This window comes from Lonchura striata, chromosome 11 (assembly GCF_046129695.1).
Source record: "Lonchura striata isolate bLonStr1 chromosome 11, bLonStr1.mat, whole genome shotgun sequence".
Taxonomy (NCBI): domain Eukaryota; kingdom Metazoa; phylum Chordata; class Aves; order Passeriformes; family Estrildidae; genus Lonchura; species Lonchura striata.
Genome location: NC_134613.1, coordinates 10,469,494 through 10,492,521, shown reverse-complemented (window position 1 = coordinate 10,492,521; position 23,028 = coordinate 10,469,494). Strand labels below are relative to the sequence as shown.

General features: G+C 39.0%; 1 protein-coding gene across 1 annotated transcript in view; it reads right to left on the bottom strand.

Annotated features, from left to right (window-relative positions):
* Window positions 1–23,028, bottom strand: part of MYO1E (myosin IE) — a 75,825-nt gene that overhangs the window by 18,317 nt on the left and 34,480 nt on the right. Inside the window, 13 exon segments of the mRNA XM_021532031.2 lie at window positions 3,182–3,288; window positions 4,069–4,150; window positions 4,765–4,850; window positions 5,603–5,770; window positions 6,830–6,916; window positions 8,263–8,349; window positions 8,729–8,809; window positions 9,742–9,938; window positions 13,312–13,444; window positions 14,573–14,707; window positions 15,919–16,050; window positions 16,816–16,905; window positions 18,533–18,620. Of these exon segments, the coding sequence (XP_021387706.2) occupies window positions 3,182–3,288; window positions 4,069–4,150; window positions 4,765–4,850; window positions 5,603–5,770; window positions 6,830–6,916; window positions 8,263–8,349; window positions 8,729–8,809; window positions 9,742–9,938; window positions 13,312–13,444; window positions 14,573–14,707; window positions 15,919–16,050; window positions 16,816–16,905; window positions 18,533–18,620 (1,473 nt within the window).

Below are 23,028 nucleotides of genomic sequence, written 5' to 3'. Positions count from 1 at the left end.
AGGATAGGCACAAGACTGGCTGAAGCCAGTGATGGATGACTCATCCATGGCACGTTTTAAATTACAAACAAAAGCTGAGCTGGTACCAGTCCCACAGAAAGTGTTAATGGCTGTGGAGAAACTGCTGCACCTGGGAACTGAAGTATCATTATCCCAACACCAGCAGAGCTGCCTCACACCAAGACTTCCAGCCAGGTTCTAATCGGGGAACAAGTATGTGCCCATGAAATGCTAAGCAGAAAAACAGCAAAACAAAAAAGCTTTGGCACTTTTCCCTCCTTCTAGACCCATGACACATTTATGATTTTATGTTTCTTCTTACATATCTTGCTAGTCTACTATTTAATGTTTGGTAATTTGATTTGAAGGATTTCATTTGCCGATTTCTTTTGCATTTCCTTATTTTTCTCATCTAAAGTCATATGCTGAAAGAAGCAATGTCAGTTTTTCACTCTGGTCTTGTTCTTCTACAGAAAAAAAGTATAAAAGCTTTAGCTTTCAGTCTGAACTATAAGTTTATAAGATTTTAGTCCTGCAAGTTTAACAAACAGTATATAAAAGAGCATGTGTTTACATACAATTTTTAAAAAGTGAGCCTGTAATAAGCCATTTAATTTTATTTTGCTTACTATTTCTCTGATTTTACAGAAGACTTTCCAAATCCTGAAACACTGTCAGTTAATTTAATGTTATTTGTCCAGCTATTTTGAAAAGTTAAATTTTAATAAAAAATGTCCTGCCCCTTTTTTTTTCTGTTGAGATGAGATGTTTCAAATGAGTCATAGTATGAAGGGAAAAATCTTTTCAAATCCCTTGCTACAAATGACAAAATCCCTTCCGTTATTTCCTTTTTTTGAAGACCACTTTTGAGAGGTATTTTACTAAATGATGAGTGATAATTGCTATTATAGCTTAAAATAAAGACTACTACACATTTTAATCTTGCTGTGTTCAAGGAACCAAGTATATTTTGTACCCACTCCAAGAATTCTGGTACAGTACAAAGTTGGTGGACAAAAATACGTTTTCCTGTTTATAGCTTTCCCTCCTGTTCACATCTGGAATAATGCACTGGAACAACAGTACTACTCCCATTTTCTTACTGTCTTGCCAGTATCAGTGTCCAGCACCAGAAAATTTGAGACATTTTTCTGGTTTTTTCCTTCCCTTTCTGAGAAAAGACACACTGAAAATCTCCCTTCAGGCAGCAACCTCAAGCAGGTCAGGGTCTGGGAATTCAGCTAATGCAGCAGTTTTGAATACAAGTCCAAATGGCTGTGCCAGGACCTGAACAAAAACACATTTCAAGAACACCCCAATTTCTGGACTAACTAAGGTATTATACAAGCTTTAGATATTACACAAGGCCTATGTTTCAGTGCTAAATACTCTGGAGCTATTCAGCAGCAGCAGAAAGGTGGAGTTCCATGGCTTCTGTGAGCATGAAGTAAGAGCAGCTTTGTGAAAGGGTTTTTCCTTTTTCAGTTACATTTTCACGGTCTAGTAAACCTGCTACTAATAAGCAAATTGCTACTCTCATTACACTGACTAAGGCAGCCTGTGTATGATGCAGCACTATGTGACCACACAAGAAAATAAAACAAAAAAAAAATTTTAAATCAACCAATCAGCGAAGTATTACATAAATGCAATTGTGTTTATTTCCCTCAAATCTTTTTCACAGTAAATTTGAGAAACAACAAGATAAGCTTAACTTTGAATAGTCAGATGCATATAAATTTCTTTTCCCCAGACCTGTCACAGTGAAGTCCTAGTACAATAGAAGGGCGATCATAGATTGAAATGGAAGAATGTTGGGATGTTTAAACAGGGAATGAAGGTAGATTACCACTGTAAGCAGCACTTCCATTTCTGCCTGAGCTTGATAGTATACAATCCCCTGTATTTCACATGGCAAACACAGCAGCTACTGGTAACACACCATCCTCACTATAGGAAAACAAGAAGAAATCTTGCCCAATTTTGCTCCTAAAGGGGTTTCCTGAAAGCTGTCCTTTTCTCAGGACTAGGACTGTATTTGTTTCAGTGGTTTCCTAGCAACACCTTCCACAATAACAGGCCTGTTTCCCAATATGCAAATGATTGATTTTAAAAGCCCCTCAATTTTTAACTATAAGTTTTATAAATACTTTCCCCAGGATCACTTAGTTTCTTCCTTTGGTCTCCAGTGCCAGTAGAAATTAGGTGCTGCACAGTAGGATTTTCAGGGTGGAAAAGCTAGAGAGGGTCTACATTTACTGCCAAGTCCTCACTGGGACTTTGAAGGGCAGTCCCAATAGCTTCTGTAAGTGCTCTCCATCTGCATGTGACTGTGCTGATCTGCTGGAAAGGCAGGAAGGGAATTCTGCTGGGGTTGTCCAAGAATGCTTTTTATCAGACTTTGCAAGCTGTTTCACCGTGATAAAAATAACCACTTACTTTATCAGCAATTTTACCATTTTCAGGAGTACTTGGTATACAGTAATGAATGCTACCTACATTAGGGCCCCACACAGCTTACACATCCTACTGAGCACCCACCCCAGTGCAAAAAGAGCAGCATCTTTTCCATAGAAGAGGAAGGGCCTACAAGCACCATGTAGTTAAAGATGCCTTAAAACAGATGTGATATATCAAACAGATCTTTTAGACATCTATTTAATGTCTATATAATCACCTGATATGACATTCCAGTCAATTCTTTTTAAAGAGCTGGCTAATTAAATGTAAGTAAAACAGGAACCTCCTCCATTGTTGGTTAGAAACACTTTTTGGCAGGTCTGATATATAAAAGCAGATACAGATACCCTACTGGCTTTCTAGCTTCTTAATAGAAGCTATTTTCAAAGCATAAAGCTAAAGTTAGAAATTATCATAATTCATTTGGTGTGCACATTCTACATGGAAAAGAGTCTTTAATACACTGGTTGTGTTACTCATGCAAATGTTGTTTTTTCATAACTGGCAGGAGAAAAGCAAAGAGCTGCATACACTAAGTGCTGATTTAGACCAAGTGACCAGCACTTATCTTCAAAGTTTAGGAGAGGTCATACCAGATTTCATTTCTGGTAGTTAAAGAATGCAGTTCTGTTTGTAGGCTGTACAATTACAAATTATGAATTTTTGTGGCTTCTTTTGACCATTAGCACTGCTTCTCCTCACACACTCTGCTGATCCATACCTGCTCTCCTCCCAGTCTCGAGACTTCTTTGTTTCATTGGGTTTGATGCAGCGGATGTAGTGGGGTGTACACTTCATCAGGGTGCCAACAAGGTCATTGGCTTGTTTCTGTCAAACAAAGGAGAACAGGATCTGAGCTGAACAGGGTAAATCCTGAGGGAATTCTACAATTATCAACCACCTGCTGGTGATTCCATTGGCTAAATACAATTGCCTTTGGTCTTTCTCCAACAACCAAAGTTGTTGGAGTTGAGATAAAATGCACCTCATAATAAACTTATGAGTAAATAGAAGGCACCATTATCTCCAGCTGTGTAATACATTAAAAGTTCTATATAAAATTATGGAGCAAATGCATCAAGTGAACCTGTCATGGTGAAAATGAGAAAAGAGGTTGGTAAAATACTGATTTGCAAGTCATGTGTAATCTAAGTGTGTATCCTACAATCGGTCTCCAAACAGACCCTGGCTGCCTTAGGCAAGGCACTCTGTGGTCAGTAGAGAGACTGCTGTTGGCTGGCTGGGTGTTGGGTCAGGCATTTCTGCACTGCAGAGAGACCAGCTATCTGCAGTAACCTGTAGGACATGAGAGGCTGAGCGAGGTAGCTCTTTCATTATGCACATGTGAGAACCATCAACTGCTCATTTTGAAAATTCACTGCTACAGGATGCAGGTGAATGCAGCATTTAATGAACACCTGTGTTGGGCAGACCAATTCTAACAATGCTGAAACAACACACCACTTTGCCATGAAGATACTTCTAATAGCTATCTCTAAAAATATCAGGAGAGTAAAAAAAGAAAATACTTTTCAAAATTCATTTAGCAATTCATACACAAACACACAATCACATATACACACACCAACACTGCAAAAGGAGACATACTTTGATTTTGCTGCCTGCAGTGGTAGGACGGCCCTTCTTGTCCACTTGAAGATTTTCAGGAAACAGAGCCTTTATAAAAGGCCTAGGAAAGAATTTATAAAATTGGGTTGGCATAGAAAGACAATTCAGTGCAGTCATGTCAAGGAATATGCTGTAAAAGTTGATACTTCATCAGAATATAAATAGCTATTTCTATTATTCTTGAGTTATATCAAATCTATTTTAAGATTAGTACTTTCCATGAGCCTCATTCCTCACAAAGACCCCTTGCTATTTTAGTGAGCATTGAAAGCCATGGCACCAGACATCTAGAAGGCATGAAGAAATGCACACTTCTTTAAAAATAAGCATAAATTAATGAAAATATATCACAAAAAAATGTTACTTTGTCAAAACAGTGCCTGTTCTGAGTGGATGCCAGACTACTGATTGCCTTGCTTGAGGCCAGAACAAAGGCTGCCATTACAGCATTTGATTCTGACGCTGCAGTGCTTCCCTTGGTGCAATCTGTAGCAATGAAGGTGGGGGAAATGCAGCGCTGCTGCTCTCCTGCAGCGCTGCTGCTCTCCTGCAGCGCTGGGTATTTGCACTGTTACACAGAGGAGGCCAGCAGGTGCAAAGCAGAGAAGTCAGGCCCTCTGTGCCCCTCCAAACCACCACGGCATTCCTAGCTTGAAGCAAGTTTTGCTTACGTACAAATCACTGCTCTGCATGAGTTCAATCAAGTCCATGAAAAGAACATCCCGATTTCTCTCGCAGAATCCATCCATATCATAAGATACCTGGGCCAAGGTGGAAATTGATTGTTTGTGGTAAGTTGAGTACCCAATAATTAAAGAAAGTTTAAAATTCTGTCCTCATCAGTTGCTGTTCTGTACTTTTTGGTTAGTCTGGTATAGCTATAGATATAGATACTACAATGAGCACTAAATTCTTGCACGTATCATTAAACATTTTCACAATAAACAAAGGAGCTTCATCCTTAAATATAAATTCCATTTACAGTCAAATTTAAAAAAACTTATGGAACTAGTGAATGGTACATGGCAAGTGAGTTTAATACTGAATTTTACTGAGAAAAATTATTGTGTAGTAAGGATTCACTGTTATTAACTGCAGAAAACAATGAATACTTTGAGAAATAAATCCAAACAAGAGAACTGCACATTATATTCCCAGTTTTATTGGTATATCATCACCTAAACATCACTTTTGTATCTGAATTCTTTAAATTTTCTACTACTGTAATAAACAAAAAACATTACAATTAATGAAAGTCATGGGGCATCTATTTATTACACTTGAGTTCTGGTTCTGAGAGCAGCAAGGCTCATACTCCTCTCTCCTGCAAGGGCCATTTGTGAAGGCATTTCTGTCCCAAGCTCCCTGCACTGTGAAGAGACACTGTCTCCTGAGAGAATCTGACTGTGTAAAACCAAACCAGCCCTCTGCAGGGCTTCCCCCTTCCTCTCATTACTGTTCCCTTTGCTCATAAACACATTACAGAGGGTTCAGTGAGGATTTTCCGTGTTACCTTTCCAGCATAATGATGGATGATGAATCCCTGGTTCCAGCTGTTGAAATGTTCGTGGGTCCCAATCTGCATCTGCAGTTTCTGGAGCAGTGTCTGGTCAGCCCCCTCTCCCACGGCGTGCATTGTGGCACACACATCATCTAAAATGCTCATAATCCCCGGGGGATTCTGGTGTGTTGGGGAACAAGAACAGCAGCTCAAGTGAGGGAATAAAAATTATGATGCCAGTTGTTTCCCCCAAACAGAAAGCTGTCTTTGCTACAAAAACACCAGAGCACAGTCAGGAAGGATTTTCCTCCAATCAAGGGAGATGAACTTTCACACCAACATGCAAATAGTTTAAACAGAGATGACACTTCATGGGATGACAGTAGGAAATGATAGAAGAAACAAAAAACATGAAAACACTCAACATCTGTTTAAAGTTTCTTTCCTCACTCCACCACAAAGTAAACCCATGTCGAAGAAAGTAATTGGACATGCTGTAGTTGAATAGATGTAGAGCTAAATACCTGAGATTGGGAGGGAAATCTTATTCTTTTCCTAGTTATCCTCATACAGACAGAAAATGGGCAAAATCTGATGTGCATTTAAGCACAAGCCACTCCAATCTTTCAAAATTGTTCTCGCCTTCATGAGGATAAAGAACTATCTGAGAAACACCCTACTTCTGACCTAAAGTACAACTCAACATTTGTTGCCATCCCAAAACAGAACATAAAGACTGGAGAACAGTCCAGACAGAACAGTCTGTGGAGTAAAACCACAAAATTTCCTTTATCTACAATACTGTCTCTTCACTTGTTTCTGCTTGATTTGCAGCAGTACCTTGAAGGAAAGGTAATCCTGTATATTCCCCAAACTGAATTACATCTCCCAGGGACACGAAGAGCATTATCTGATGTACAGTATGGCAGTAAAGTCATGATAAATTTCAGTGGATACAATTTTTTAAAAAATATTTTGTCTTTTTAGTCACATGTCAATCATGCTATGGTTGACATGTGACTATAGCTCTCTTTTTGGATAGTATATCTTACATGACATATCTTAGGGCTCCTAAAAGACATCTTATATAAGATTTATATATAGACTTAGTATGACTCAGTAACTGAACAACAATATTTGCATTTTCCTATAAATCTTCTTTACAGAAAAAGTAGTTGCTCAAATATTTAAGAGAAAAAATCTTGTTGTTTTCTTCACCTGTCTGTTGTAAATACTTACCACTTTGTTCTCTATAAGGTCACACACTATTTTGTTGTTGAAGTATTCTATTGGTGTCCATCTAATTCCTTCTTGTACATATTCTTCCTGTTAAGTAAAAAGAAACAGATGCAAACATTCTTTCGCACTGTAGATGTAGCACTAGATTTACAACACACTCCACAGACACAAACTCTGCACTACTCATGCTCAGGAAGACTTGCCAAATGTATGACTGGGTGGAGGTGGGAGAAATGACCCTACTGATGGTTAAATCCAGCTCTCTGCTGCCTAGAAGATGAATTGGAATCCTCCTCTGTTCTCCCCACACATTCCTTTGTCATTCACAGCCCTTCCGTGGTTACTGACAACAGCAGGAAGATTTCAACTGCATTTATTGTCAAAGCACTTTGCAAATAGTAACAAAATGACTTTTACAGTATCTTGACAGTGCACCTAAGTATCCACATCCTGATCTATTTTAAAAATTCAGATTGTGACAGGCACATTGAGGATCAGATCCCCCAGACAACACATTTAGAAATGTACATGAAACAAAGATGCAGCTTTTTATTTCTGTACGCAATTACTGTATCTAAAAAGACACCTAAAGAAAGACTGAGGAAAACTCCATATTAAAATTTGACTAAACTGACCCAGTCAGTTGCACACAGAAAGGCTCAGTAGACACTCTCCAGGTCACTTGTGCACCCAGTGCCATGACTGGTTACTTTCCCACAAAGGCAATTGTGTCTGGGCATTCCTGAAAACTCTGTCCCAAAGCTGGTGCCAGCCCTGAGCTCATGCTGCACACGGGGCTCCTGTCTCAGCTGCATCCTGTCTGCCCTCCCATGCAGAAACAAAAAAAGTGAGATTTGGCAGTAAGAAGACTGTGTGCAGAGAATTGCAAATACTTGCACAAGTATTTTTGTATTTCACTGATCTGTTTCATTCTTACACATACATATATAAATATATATATTCAAAAAATCAAATACTTGCACAAGTATTTTTGTATTTCTCTGATCCATTTCATTCTTACACATACATATATAAATATATATATTCAAAAAATAAAAAGGTGTGGAGGAAACGAAGCGAAGCGTGCCCAGTGGAATGTGTGTCATGCTGAAGGGAAGCCCAGGGCTGGAGGCAGGCTGCAGCTTTCCATCCCTGCCCGTGAGTCAGACTGCAGCACGCCTGGGCACAGTCATACGACTGCAGCAGCACACCCTGGGGTGGACTGGCTTCTGCACCACTCCAGCAGAGACAAATGCCTGCAGCTGGTGTGCCTCACTCTTCTAGGGTGAGCCAACAACAAAGGCTATTTTCTTTCCCTTTGTCTTGCTTAACAAGGCAGATCTACTGCTGTAGATGATGAAACCTCGATTCTTCCACCAGTTGAAAAAGGAATAGCTCATTTATGAATTCCAAAATAATAAATGTCTAGTTACCTGCTCTGCCTTCAGTGTCAGTTCAATAAAAATCTGCTGAAGTTTTTCATTTACAAAGTTGATGCAGAACTGTTCAAAACCATTTTTCTGTAGAAAAGGAAACAATGTAAAAATTAGTCTCCCGCCTTATTACAATAATTTTTAGTTCTTATGCTGGCAATAAGCTTCCAAGAAACACTGTCAGTGACAGATGGATTGCTGACTTTATAGACATTTTGTGGAATCTCAGTTCTTTCTTTTAAGATTAATGACTTCATTTCTTCGAAGTTTCTTTAATACTTCATGTTTACTGAGACATTATCAGTGAGATCACAATGTCCAGGAAGATGCGTTGGGATTTTTTTGCTTTTATTCTGGCCATAGGATCTTGATTTTTTTTCTGGTTTAAATTTTTTCCCCTCTAAATTACAAAAAAAAACTCTCCTAGGTCAGATCTGCTCAAACCCCAAGTATTCCATTGCCATACCTGAAATATTTCAAAGCCATAGATATCAAGGACACCAATGTTATATTCTTCATGGTCCTTCTCCATAGCCTTATTAATAGACTAACAAAACAGAAACCAAAAATAAAACAAAGTGTAGTTTATACAAATGAAATACATCAATATTCTTACATATTTATATTAAAATTATTTTTAAATAATATATTTGAATTGAATACAAATATACAGAAAAGGTTATTTTGCTTTCACTTTTTAATAAAGTGTTACAAACAGTTAGGAAATGAACAGTATGTTATCCTGTTTTCCAGGTAAGTGAGCCTTTAGATCTACTATCTACAAAAATCTTGCCTTTTCACTGTAATTGGCTCAGTTAAATAAAAAGAGCCAAAAGAAAAAGAACAGCTTTAAGTCTGCTGTTTGATGAATTTTGCTGAGGGTACACTGAATCTCTTTGCCTCACTCTATGTCCTTGTCCTGTGCAGGTCAGTGCTGGCCCAGGCACAGTGGGGTGACAGGGCTGTTGTGAGGAGGGAAGCTCTGGGTCACTGCAGCTCCCCCAGGGAGCAGATCCCTGCTGCACCAGGAGCATCCAGGGCTCCCAGCCTCCAGCCCAGCCCAGGCTCCAACTCTGAACAGGAGAGCATTTGAGCATGGAGAATGGAATTTGGCCCCTGGAGTCCCTGGCTCCACCACCAAATCCTGCTGCTGAAGGGGCTCTTTGCAGGGAAGTGGGATCAGAGAGCAGGGGAGCACAACCAGCTAATTCTGCTCTCTAAGAAGGAGCAATCAGTCAGAGAAGCAGGAATGCTGACAGGAAGGAGATCAGGATCCCACACGGGACAATCACAGCAGGGGCCTGCAAGCACAGTTCATGTCCCAGGCAGTGCCCTGTGTTTGTATCCATGGTCACACTCCCACTGCACTGGGCAGGCTTGGGCAAAGCAATGGCAGGCAAGAAAAGGCCTGCAGGGAACATTCCTAGTGCCCTTGAACTTGTTTTGATACTACAGCAGAATCAAGCAAATCCAACTTACATCCACCAAGTAATCAAAAACACGGGAATGAAGGGCCTTGGCCAGTGCATCCCTGGTGTAGCAGGCTTGCTCCACATTTAGTGTGACATTAATGGACTCAGATTTGCCTCCCCACTTGCTGTCCATCTGTCTGCTGGTCAGCTTCTCCTTCAGGCGGTCCTGGTTAATTCCCAGGAGAAAAGCAGGGAAAGCTAAAACTGCAAGAAAGATCAGGCTTGCTGGATTATGACTTAAGGACTAAATACAGAACAAAGAAAAAAATTAACTTTATCTCAAATAACAATAAAACTTACAGAACAAAAGAGGAGCAATTTACGTATTCAAAATTTCCCTATGCTCCTCAAGGACATTTTCAACTCTTAACTTACATGGATTTCAATTAAGATAAATGACCTTGAAGTAAAGTAGTCAGCTATTTCTGTACCTTCAGTCCTTCAAACATATAAGCTGCCACAGGACACAGTTTTGAACTGTGTGGTTCAAACAAATCACTCTTGGAGGAGATGGAAATAAAACGTAGAGCTCACACATGAAATAAAATTGACACCATTGAAAATTCCTCGTAAAAACATGAAATGTTTAAAATGTAATAAAAAGTAGGCTGCTTCCTAATATCCTTTCTCTTTTGTCTTATAAGTTAGGACACTGCAAAAAGTTTTCAATTATCTTGCCTTTTATTTTTTAATTTCGTATTCTCTAAGTACTTTGCCAATTCTGTTTCCCCTTGTTTAAAAGTAAAGCACAAAAATAAACTGTGCCATAAGCAGCCCAGGATCTGGTATTCTCTACAGTCTCAGCACATGGTGCAGATGTTACTGCAGCTGTCACACAACTTAGGGAGTGGAAAAACAAAAGTGCCTTGAAAGCAAATGGAAAGAGCTCCTGGGGAAAACGCTTGGAGGTGGTATTGCACCTCCACTAAACCACATGATCCTCTAAGAGTGTTTCCTCCATGTTCCACTGGTTTCAGATCAACTTTACTGGTGTGAGGAGGATGTAAAATAATCACTAAGGTGGTAGCCACCTGCGCTTTACACATCTGTAATGTCACAGGATGATTTCCCTAAACCCTTTAGTACATTATTCCAAAAGTATTTTTAAATTTGAAATAACCACCAGCTTTCTAAAATATGATTTATTACCATCAGCAAACTGATTAAATTTACTCTGGGGTACCAGGAACCACACCAAGTTGAGTCACTGGCAGCATCTCTGGTAATTCAGAGAAATTCAGGATGAAGAGCACATGAAAAGGTCAATCATCATATGCTTTACCTTGTGAAAGAATGTAGGCAATTACAGACCACCAGATATGCTCACATATACTGTTAAGATGCCAGGAAAAATGCTTAACTAATACTACTGGTAAGAATTTATGAAGACAGTCTAATGGCAAGGCCATGCAGAGCTCAGAAACTCTCCCTTCCCAGTGCTAATGATTTACTGTAAGGGAAGAGTAGCTGGCCAGCACTTGATACAACTTCACATTCCTAAGATGCCTGATTGTTTTCCCTAGTTAGGGACCATAAAGTTACAGTCTGGAAATTATTATAAAGCAGGATATGCAAGTAATTGAAAAAATGATCCTCAAAGAGTCATCAGTAGCATTCAGAGGAATAGTTTTAAATACTCTCTGTGAAGGAAAGCTGAAAAGACTGGGCTCAGTTCCTGGGCTTCCAGGAAGTGAAAACCAACCCTTTAAATACAATGCAAGTGTAAAGAGGGAGAGTTTAAATTCTTTTCTCCTCCCAAGAGAGAAGTACTATTATTTGCCATGATTTGTAGCATGGTAGATTTCCAGCAAATAAGAACTTTTTTCATCGACTAATATAATCAAAAACTAGAGCAGATAGCAATCACTGGCAGTTTTAAAGATGTATTTGTCTAAAGGTCTGTCAAGAATGGTCTGTACAGATTTGATTCTGACTCAGAGTAGAGTTTTTGGTGTCCCAAAGAATGGCTTTGCATGTTTTTCTGCAACTGGCTGTAGAACAATGAGAACACTACTGACCAAATTCTTAAACTTTTTATTATTTCAGGCTCACACAAAGCAGGACTTACCAGTGGTGGTTCCTTGTGCTTTATCTTTTGTGGCTATACAGGCTATAAATGTTTTACTATTTAGTTGATTTGGATGAACAGTAAACTGTGGGGAGGACTAATGGAGAAGAGAAATGAGACCAATTTCATCTTCACAATGCAGAAATGATGTGCTAGATGTGGCTATTTCTTCCCTGGCTTCTCTAAAATCAGTATATTTATGTGTAAGTTTGATATTTATTCTACTCTCTAATTTCTTCCCATGTATCATTCATACACAATTTATGCATTTATATCCCAGGGAGCAGGAGAAACATGGTGGACATGGCTCAAACACATTCACTTCTGATGATTTCTTTTCAATTAATGTCTTTGTCATTTGTTATTTTGATGCAACTCACTCTGTAACCATCTTGTATGGCTTCCAAATATCTTGATCGGATTGAAAGATTTAACACTGATTTAAACTGAAGTGCAATAGCTCATTTGGAATCAGAAGACATATAAATACAATGCCACAAAATGTTTTTCTCTGGGTTCATTTAACTTCTTATTTTGAGAGACTAGGAAGGTTAAAAATTAGTAATTTTTATTTCCCAATTTCATAAAACAAATAGCAGGAGAATGCTAATACAGTTGAGCGTGAAGCTGACTGCACGAGTTAGTTATGAATAAAGTATGTAAAACTAAACAAACACAACTTTCCTAAACCTAAAACCCATTCTGAACCAAGAATTAAGGGAACACACAGGTATGTGTAAGGTACTGTTATGTATATTGTGCTCATTCAATCTGTCCTTAAACTGTCTAAGTAGCATCAATCCACATTAGATGCAAAGTGTAAATCACAACAAAAACATTTAAAACTCAAAGTCCATTAACATTCCAACACCTGCTGCTGTGAGCCCAGCTCCTACAGGACAGAGCATGTGCTGAGGGACACGGGGACAGGGCCCTGTGGGAAAGGGAACTGAAAAGAAAGTCACTCAGTAGCTGTAGCTAACAATGAGCTATCAGTGGAGGAATGTGAGACAGGGAACATAACTAGAATGGAAAGCCTGCACTTCAGTTCAGCTCTGAGCCCCTGTTTACAGGACACATGCACACACCTGTGTGGATGCCTGGGCACCAGCTACGTCCTGAGCCAGGGACACCCACAGCTGGGAGCTGCTTTCACAGGACAGGAGGCCACACAAACCACACAATAAACAGGAGTTTTATGAATGTGTGCTGATGCACTGAAAGAAAGATGTGGAGTTCAAGCCCTTCTTACAGTGTTGATTATTTCACATTCAAAGGTCAGAACAGGATTTCTCACATTCAAAATCACACTCTGTTTAAGTCAGTGGCCTTTTACAAGACAAAAGAGGGGCCCTCAGCACCTGGTTTTGGCAGATACTCTCAACTGGCAGCCTCACATTTTAAGAAACTATGCTCTGTTTGGATAAGCAGCTCTAAATTGCAGTTCACCTTCTGCCATCTGGGCTGCAGCCCACTGCTGCTCCTGTAACAGTTTCCAGAGGTACTTACACTCCTCGCTCTCCACTCCTGCATAGTTGCCAACTTCTTTGAAGCTGATGTTTCCCAAATGCAATATTCCTGCCACTATCTGCAGTACCAGTGCCTGCTCCTCTGCAAAGATCCCAATCACGCTCATTGCATGCTGGGAAGAAAAACAAACAAATTTCCATCAGTCAAAGACTCTTGTCTTAGAAATCCTTTTAAAATGTTGGTGTTAAAAAGTAGAGTTATTCAAAGCAGTTCAGATTCCTAACACAATCAAATTTCATTAAAGCTGAGGTTTCAAAAGGTACCAGATGTTCTACTTCAGCATTTCTGTATTTTTTTAATTAAATACAGAAGCATTTACACTTTTTAGAAGATGCATTAACAAAATAAGTTCTAGAAAAAATAAACACCTTCTTTAAAGCGTCACAGTAAAAATAAATAGTTTCATTGCAAACTGGGAAACAACAAACTTAACAGACAATGATTTTATTCCTCCTGCACAGTCAGTTTCCCCACCAAGACTAAGAATTGTGAAGCTGTACTGAATGACTCTAAAACACAGCCCAGTGTCTGGCTTAGGCTGTGAATTTTGGCTACTTACTAGAAAATCCCCAGCACTCTGGGTTTTGGAGTGTTCAAAGTACATGACCACTTACAGAAGATATCCTCAACAAACTGTTTTTCTAAAATACCAAATGAGCTCCAATACAACAGTAACAATTATTTTTTTAGGCCTTTAAATGTGCTACACATATAAATGTGTTAATACATCTACTCTAAATAGTAAATTCCTAAGAACAGGACACCAGCAGTTGGCAGGTCACACAATGAACTGGCAGCAGCTCTGGATAAAGATTCCTGATCTGTGCTTTCACATCCCTTTCTCCAGCTTTTCAGCCGTACTGCTTTAAATAAGCATGGAAGGTCAGCCAGCACTGGTAATTCAGCTAAAACAGGGCACTCTTTTATAATTTTCTTCTAATGCAAGCTCCTTGTTGTGTTTGCATTTTCACATTTTTTCATACTACATATTATCTGTACACATTAAATTTCATAAATTTGCACCCTTCTGAAAAAGAACAAACTGAAAATCACAATACCTTTCTACAAAACCTGTCTTCAGGGTTAATATACCTCCTATTCTTGGCAAAATACAACTAGAATAAGTTTTATCTACATTAATTTCTCATTCCCACATTAGTAGATCAACATCTTTGCTAAAAATGAACAGTGAAATTAACATACATCAACCACTAAGCAAATCATATGGTAAAGAACTCACCAGTGTTTCTTGGAAATCGGATTTGTCATTGATGTCATCCACTTTGTAGGACCCAGAGAGACTCAGATAGTAATAGTAGTCCATACTGGTAATGCCAAGGCTGCTTTTCTGCTCTGAGGAGGCCCCTTCAATTAGCTGCAGAGTAAAAACCCCCAAATTAGGGATCACCCAACAATCTCCAGCAGAGATGAGCAGGTCAGAAACAGGTGACTGAGCCTGGAATTACTGGAAGCAATATGGCTGGTGCTGTGCCAGGGATGTATCCTTCCTACCTTCTGGTAATTGAGACCGGGCTCTCAATTCCATTCCCACAAATGGTTTAGTTCTAACATCATAACTAATAAATAGCTAAAAATGTGACTGCCTTGAATGCCTTCCATTATCTTTAACTCATTAAGAAAAGGCAAAATGGGTTTTCCATCCACAATGAGTTGCCTAAATCCTTAGGAGTGATGCGTTTTCCGCATTTGCTGCAAGGCAGGCACAGCTGACTGCACACTCAGCATCACCTGTGCATCTCTGTGAGGACAAGCACCCGTCACACTCCTCAGACCTGTGCAAAGGCCATGCAGCCCTGCACAGACACGGCTGCACCAGGAAGGAACAAACCTCAAACTAGAGCTGTCAAAACAACCTCTCCAGGCCACAGGAAAAGCAGCAGGACAGGACAAATTGTACATATACCTTGGAAAAAGGAGAACACACAGCTCCCGGAGCAACTCCAGTGCCAACTCAGCTTTCCCTCCTGGCAATGGCACTTCAACTATATGTGAAGCTGGCTACTGTCACTTACAAAGCTCTGTCTTGGCCCTAGTTTTGTAGAGCTTGATTAGCAGCACTCCAGCAGGTGAGGACCACGCGCATCAGAGGCCAGTAAAGTCTTGTCAAACACAAAAACTGGGGATATTTGGACAATCCAACAAAGAGTATTATCATAAATGTCTCAGAAAAATAAACTGAGAATCAAATTTCCCCTTCACAGGAAGTATAGGCTAATACAGAGATATATAAACTGGCCTCTCTCTCTCTATATATAGGCCAGTTTAAATAGAAATCTGCTGAAAAGTTCTCATTTTCTATTATATTCTCCTAGACTTTTCCATTTGGGAATCCACAATGCGTTTCCAAGCAAGGCTTTGAAATACTGCAGTATTCTGTTCTGAAAGGCAGCCAGGCAGGTCTATGGCAGATGGTGTCTCACCATGCTACTAAGCTTCCCAGCAGAGACCAGTTACCCTTGCAGTGTGCACTCAAATCTCACTGCTTTGAGAACAACTATTCAATCAAAAGGAGAAATGGGTCCTACATACTTTACATAACTCAAAGAGGACTTAGGCACTTCTGACCTGGTAAAAAATGTGAAAACTCCTCTCTCCAGGATTCCTCATTACAACTCGAGATTTTTCCAGTAGAAAGTTGGAGATTTTCCCTCCATCTGGTTCTCCACCTGGGCTAAACTGTATTTCAAAGTATTTCCCCTGCAATAAATAATTCAAGCTGTTAAATGATTAGTAAACGCAAATCCAAAATTGTGCACTTGTACTGTATTCCAAGCAAGGTTACATGGCTGTTTCATCTTTATGGATACCTCAAGGTACAACCTAAGCTTAGACTCTTGAACCACATCTTTTCTGCATTATACAGCTCAACATAACACACCCCATGCTAATGTAAATGTAGATAGATCAGTGGCTTCTCTTCACTGCAGAGACTCTTGCTCAGTGTAAAGGAAACCATGAGGCTCACCTACAGAGCAGGTCAGTTCAACAGATTGACAACCAGGAGCAAACTGTTCTGCCTGGAAGCAAAACAAAGCCAGGTTCTCTTGCTTTCAGGGAGACATTAACTGCATTAACATTCATGTTAGCCAAGGAACACATCTCAAATTTTTAAAGTCTATGTGTAACTTTTTCAAATGGAACCTGTGGTGTGCAATTTAGTGAGCAGTCACTTCATGAGATTATCTTGACCCTTCTGGAATGACAGACTGAAGGTAATTCTTGTCTACTACCTGTATAATATTAGTAAAGGCTGCAGCCTTGGTACTTCAAAAACTGTACCCAGTACATATAGAGAAATGCACAACCTCTACAGAATGAAACAGAAGCCTCAGACATCTACTGTGGTTTAAAACACACTTTAGATCTTATTCAGATTTACCTCACCTGTAGTAATATTATGCCCCTAAACACTCTCTGTAACAGCACAAAGAGCAAAGTCATCTCAAAGGTAGAGGGACTTACAAATCTGCTGGAGTTGTTGTTCCGTACAGTTTTTGCATTCCCAAAGGCCTCCAGTAAAGGGTTGGATTGTAGAATAATATCTTTAACATGCTAAAATTTTAGGAAATGAAAGAAATGCAAATTCAGAAATAGACATTTTTGAAGTTCTTACAGATTTTCTTAAAAAAAAAATACCCATTACATATAAATTATATATTAGAAAGGCAAGAAATCCTGCATCTGTAAAAAATTTTCTCGATCATATAAGGAATAGAATCCAACAATTTTTCTTCCAGAGCTTTTAGTTCCTATTCTTGACGAAAATCCTACAAAATTAAACAAAATGCCTGAGGCTAAAACCCAGTTCTTTTGTGCATAGTTCTGCCAATCAACACAGCTGATAAACTGGCCTGTTTTTTCCATCATCTTCATTTTAGACCACATTTACACATGAACATTTAATTTTCAGGGTTGGGGGGGAGGTCTGGAACCACAACCAGTCAGAGTACCATGACATTTAGGAATCTGCCAGTGCTTCAGCAATCTGTTTTGGGATTACTGATGCTATCCAGTTGTCTTAGAAAGCAAAGTAATGTGTTACTATTGTCTCTTCATCTGGTCCTGGAAGCTTGAAACATGAAGAAGACATCAGCTTTGGAAAAAACCCAGTGCATGCTGGGTTGTGAAAAGAAGATGGAATTTTATTTCAAAATAAATGCTCAAGGCAACCTACCAACCTCATCAACTCTAACTCTATGATTACTAAGATTTTTTAAATTTTGTACAAAAAGCTGGAATCTTTGAAATAAAATATTTACTATATAAAGTGCATTTATTGCAAAAATAACACAATGCACTCTCTCTGGATCATTCTCTTGGTTACTGAGTTATTCTCTGCAATGGTCCTAGTGTCACTGTTGCACAAAACTAGGCAAAAAGAACACTCTCAACATCAGAGTCTGCAATAAAGCAAAAATTAGAGTAAGCATTCAACAGCAGTGAACTGGTAAAACTACCAGTGCCTGTCAGTGAAGGATTGACACTGTAGTATCATCAAGGGAATTTTTATGGCTATTTCACTCAATTAGCCTTAGTTCATAGATAGAACAGACGCCAACAGTACAGTTATTAACAAAAGCAACTATTTGTTCTTTCAGGCAGTTTTCACACACCGTAATTGTGCCTAGGTAACCTCATCAAACAAGATGTTTTTGCTGTGCCTCTTTGATGTATACATAAATCAGAAATTTAAAGGAAGTAACAGAAACCCAAAAAGCCAAGTCAGTTTTCAATAAAATGCCAACACAGGAGGAAAACACCAAACATCTACTGAAAGGATTGATTGTTCTTATTCTGGTTTAGATCAATTAAAGTACCTCCTACCACTGAACTAAAAAAAAAAACAAAAACAAAACAAAAACAAAAACCAAAGACAAAGCCCACCCGTCTTGCAGATGCAATTCAGCACAAGAGCTGCAGCACCTGGAGCAGAGCTGATTCTGGCCCTGTAGCTGTCCCTGCCATGGCTCCCATGCAGCATTCTGCAGGTGAGCAAAGCTGCCCAGCCCAGGGCTCTCTGCCTTGGGGCCCACGTGTTTCTGGATGCTCATCCCCAAGATACCCAGGTCAAAAGAGCCTCTGATCTGTCAGTGTCTGTCCCAACACTCTTTGTCATTCCATCTCTCAAGGGAATCTTCAGACTAAGCTCATGCTTCATTATTATTGTGCATAAACTCACCTGTACTTTAGGACCACCTCCTGAAATTTTGGAGATATAACTCATGATATATTTAGCAGCTACAGTCTTTCCAGCACCACTTTCCCCACTATAGAAAAAGAAACACAAAAATGTACACATCAGTTTTTAAGTTACTCTACAGTGGGGTCATTTGAAGTTCATCTTGTCCAACCAAGGTGAATTACCTCAATTAAATACACCACATTGAGACTGAGTAACCTGGTAATACAGAACTGTGATACAGTGTGGTAGCATGGCACTTGGATATGCCTGTGAGTACAGAACTCTGAATACAATACACCATCTTGCATGGACACCAGAACCTCTGTGAGACTCCATGCTCAGAAAAGTACATACATCTACTTAAACCAAGATGCTGAAAAGAGAATTTGTGTGTTAAAGACTCAATTCCCATCTACATTTAGGGGGATTTCAGGTCCTGACACAAAAACTAATTTGAAAATATGAGTTGTGCATGCCATGCCAGATACCTACTTCATTTTAGTAATTTTTTGTTTTAGGTGTTCCTGAATAAAATAATGAGGCATTATTAATCACATCCTGAATGACGGAAGAACTACCTTCCTGTTCCTATGCCTCTTGACACAGGCTACAAGAAGTCTTAATATCCCATACTAGCTCTCACAATTCCTTCCTTCCTTCCCTTATAATATTTCACTTCAATGGTGAATGGTGTTTACAGCATCAGCAGCTTTGCTCTCTTGCAATCAAAGTTTCTCAAGAGGGAAGGAAGATTGGCATGCCAGACAATCCAACCTCCCTTCACTTCATCCCTTAAAGCTTCTTCCCTTCATTTCATCAAAATTCCTCCAGACTTCATGAACCTCGGTGCAAGTCGTCTCTGACCTTAATGCATTTCCCCTGAGCAAGACAACTACACCAAAGCAAAAAGAACAACACACAGATGTTGGGTCAATATCACAAGAAGAGCTAAAATAGCACAGATTTTCACAAAAGATAAAACTATCTTTAAACTCCTGAATAATTTCTGTGAATGTTGTTGACTCTTCTATCCTGCACCCACTTGTTCCTGGATATGGATCAAATGCACATCTTTTCCTGCACAAATTTTAGCCACATCTGCCAAAGAAACATCAGCATGTCCTGTACAGGAAAGGGACTCACTGAGAACAAACAATTCAGAACTCCTTATCAGCATGACTAATAGACACAATTTTAACGGTTTCATTCTGGAAAAACTCCCCAAACTGCCAAGCTGCAAATGTAATTTTACATCTTTAAAGCTTCCGAACAATACAGAAATACCAAAAAGCTCTTGAAAAATTGTTTTCCCAGAAATGTTTTCATGCTCTTGTCTTCTCTTGACTACAGCTTTACAGATCAAACTGAAAACCTGAAAGGGTGAAAAAGTACTTACTGAGCATCCATCTGTGGAGCACAGACCATAATTATTATTATTCTTCTGAGTCACCTTTTCCTAACAACCGAGAAAGCCTGTATTATACATATCTATTACATTCACAGGGACAGACTTTGATGAATGGCAAACTGCTTTTAGAAGTTCAAATCATGAATAGCTCAATAATTAAAATAACATTTCTTCAAAATCTGTTGGCAGTAAATTTGTTCTTCCTGTTGTAAAACCAGACAAATCAACTGAACCTGAATCATCTGAGCTTACAAATTGCAGTTTTCAGATGAGTACAGGGGAGGATCCAGGGCCAAACACTGAATAAATCTGATCTGGTATTATTTATCACACAGTAAAAATATAACAGGTTTCTGTAAGATTTTTCTTCACCGTATCCATTATCCTTCTCCTTGTTCAAATTAAGCGTGGCTTGTATTTTTTACTCCACAGTGTCTGCCACAGTATTGCCCTGGAGCAATAAAGCTTTATTGTTAGCCTCCGTGTTTCAATGTCAGTGGTCCTTTCCAGTAAATTAATTTGTCCAAAAGACTGTCTTCCAGAGTTTCTTTAGATTTATGCATGCATACAATGTTTTTCAGCTTTAGGCTTTTATTGATCAAAGACCAGCAAATTGCTCCAATTAAACAAGACTAAAACAAGAAGATGCATTATTTATGAACCTATGTAGCTTTATCTGATGGGATGGTATCCTGCCCCCAGTAAAGCTCAGGTATTCAGGGAAATTGTAGCATTCCTGCCAAATGGTTCTCATGCAGCTGCTACATATAAATCTTATTGCTCTGCTGCTATTAACACTACTTTAAGAAGATGTAAGAAACATCTAACTTGGTAGTTTGAAGTATGCTGGAAGTACAGAGGTTTTTAGAGCTTGAAAAATTTCTTAAAATGGCTTGAAGTGGACTCTGTGTGACAATTTTCTCAGAGACTTTTCTTGCTAAAAATAAAACTAGCACATAGCCTCAATCACTACCAAAAATTATAATGCTTTGAAAGAGATATTGTTTCTTCTAGCACTATTTGCCACTTCAGAAAAATTATGTTTTCTTCCACAAAGCCGGTTAATACTTAGCTGAAATCAGAGTAAGACTACAAACGCAGAAGGAAATGTTTTTGCTCCTTGCTTCCTTCCCAGAGGAAACAATCAGTAATTAGAGAAGCAAGATCCAATACACAGCATCATCCTTCTCTCTAAAATTAATTTTTGGAGTGACATTTAATATGGTATCCATGGCTGTAGAACAATACAAGTGATGCTTATCTACATTGACAGGACAATGTAGAAATTTTAATACCAAATATTTATAAAGAATTCTTGGATCTGCCAGTAAAGAACACTGTATATGTAAAATACTCTGATGTATTTGGATAAGTTCTTTAGTTTGTTTACATGGAAAATTTACTTTCTGCAATTATGCTCAGAGAAAGCTCAGTAGCATGATTTCAGTGAAATATTTTTCTCTTCTGAATCAGAGCTTTAACCTAAATTACCTTACAGTGTTAGACTTACGTTTCTACCACTTTCTCAATAAAATTCAGCTGTATTTCCCAGGTTCTCTCCAGAATGATCAGACATTTGAGTCTTCTGGAAAGCTGAGATATAGAAGCTGACTACAAATCTCATCTTGAATTTTGAGCTTAATAGATTTAAGATAGACTTGAGCTGCTCACTAAAAGCAGTTTAGGTGGTAAATGATCTTTTCATTAACTCCTATTTGTACTGTATAAGATGCATTGCCTTTTCAGATATGCAGTCATCATACACTGCTTTCCAGGACTCAAATGTTGCCACACAAATGGCAAATGTAAACTAAAACTACAAACAAGAAAAACTGCTCCAAGGCAACGACAACATCTCCTGGCAGGAATCAAAGTGGAAATAAAGTCTTCAGCTTTATAGAAAGGTAAAACCTTAACAACACTCTGAAGAAATGCATTTATTGCTACGTAATAGAAAAATACTAATCATAACCTCCACTCTCTCAATAAAAGGACACTGATAGCCCAAAAGGAATTAAAGGCACAAGAGACAATTCTTCATAATTAAAATCTTGACTGGACAACTCCTCGTTGATAGTCTTGAAGGGCTGCCATGCCACACAGGGCAGAAATGCCAACAGTCTGTTTTAATTGCCACCAACGAGCTTAGTTCGAGAAAGGTCTAAATTAAATATCATGCCTCAGTAAAACAAACTGAATGAGAAATAAATTCCAGTGTAGCCGTGCTACCCCTGTGAGTGAACTTCCTCTGCACTGCTGCCCATGCACACAGAGCCAGGGAAGACCTGGGGCCACTGCTCCCTCTTCCCACCTAAGCACACCCTGCTCCTGGACTTAGCCCAGCCCAGAGGCAGCCCATGAATAATCTCATTGTTTATTTACTCTGCAGCAGCCATGCAAAGCAGCTCAGCTGGGATTAGACATTAGACAGACGTGTGCACTCCATAACATTCTTAACACATGCAAATATGCTGGAATTTCTCAGCTAATGAAAAAGCCTTCCCTGACCTTGGAAAGGTTGTTTGGTAACAGTTTTTCTTTTTAAATTAGTATTATCATATGAAAACAGATCATTTTTGGTTGCCACCTAATCCAGAATTTCCGAGAACTGCAGATTTTGCACACACTGAGAGAAGTTTCACTCTGCACATACAAAATGCACACTTCTAAGAGCATTCAAGTACATCATCCAGCCTTCAAGTACAAGAACTCTCATGTAAAATTAAAGCTTTAAGTTTGTATCTCAGATCTGCATCTCAGAACTCTCTCAATGTGACTCTCTGCATGCATTGCACTGTGAGGCATAGCACAGGATCAAAAAGTAGGGTTTTTATTCACAATCCACAGGAGCTCAAAGATTTTCACTATAAATTTAGCTTCATGTGAAACATCCCACTCTCTGGGATGTTACTTTTTATGCCAAAAGCAAAATCCCAATTTTAGCCATTCGTAACAGGCCTCAATTTAGACTGCATGTGTCTAATAAACTTCAGCAGAGCAATAGGTATCAGCTCTCCAAAGACAAGGACTGAGCTCAGAGAACAATTCAGCCATCCCAGTGACAGGCAGGAGAGCTCTGGGCTTT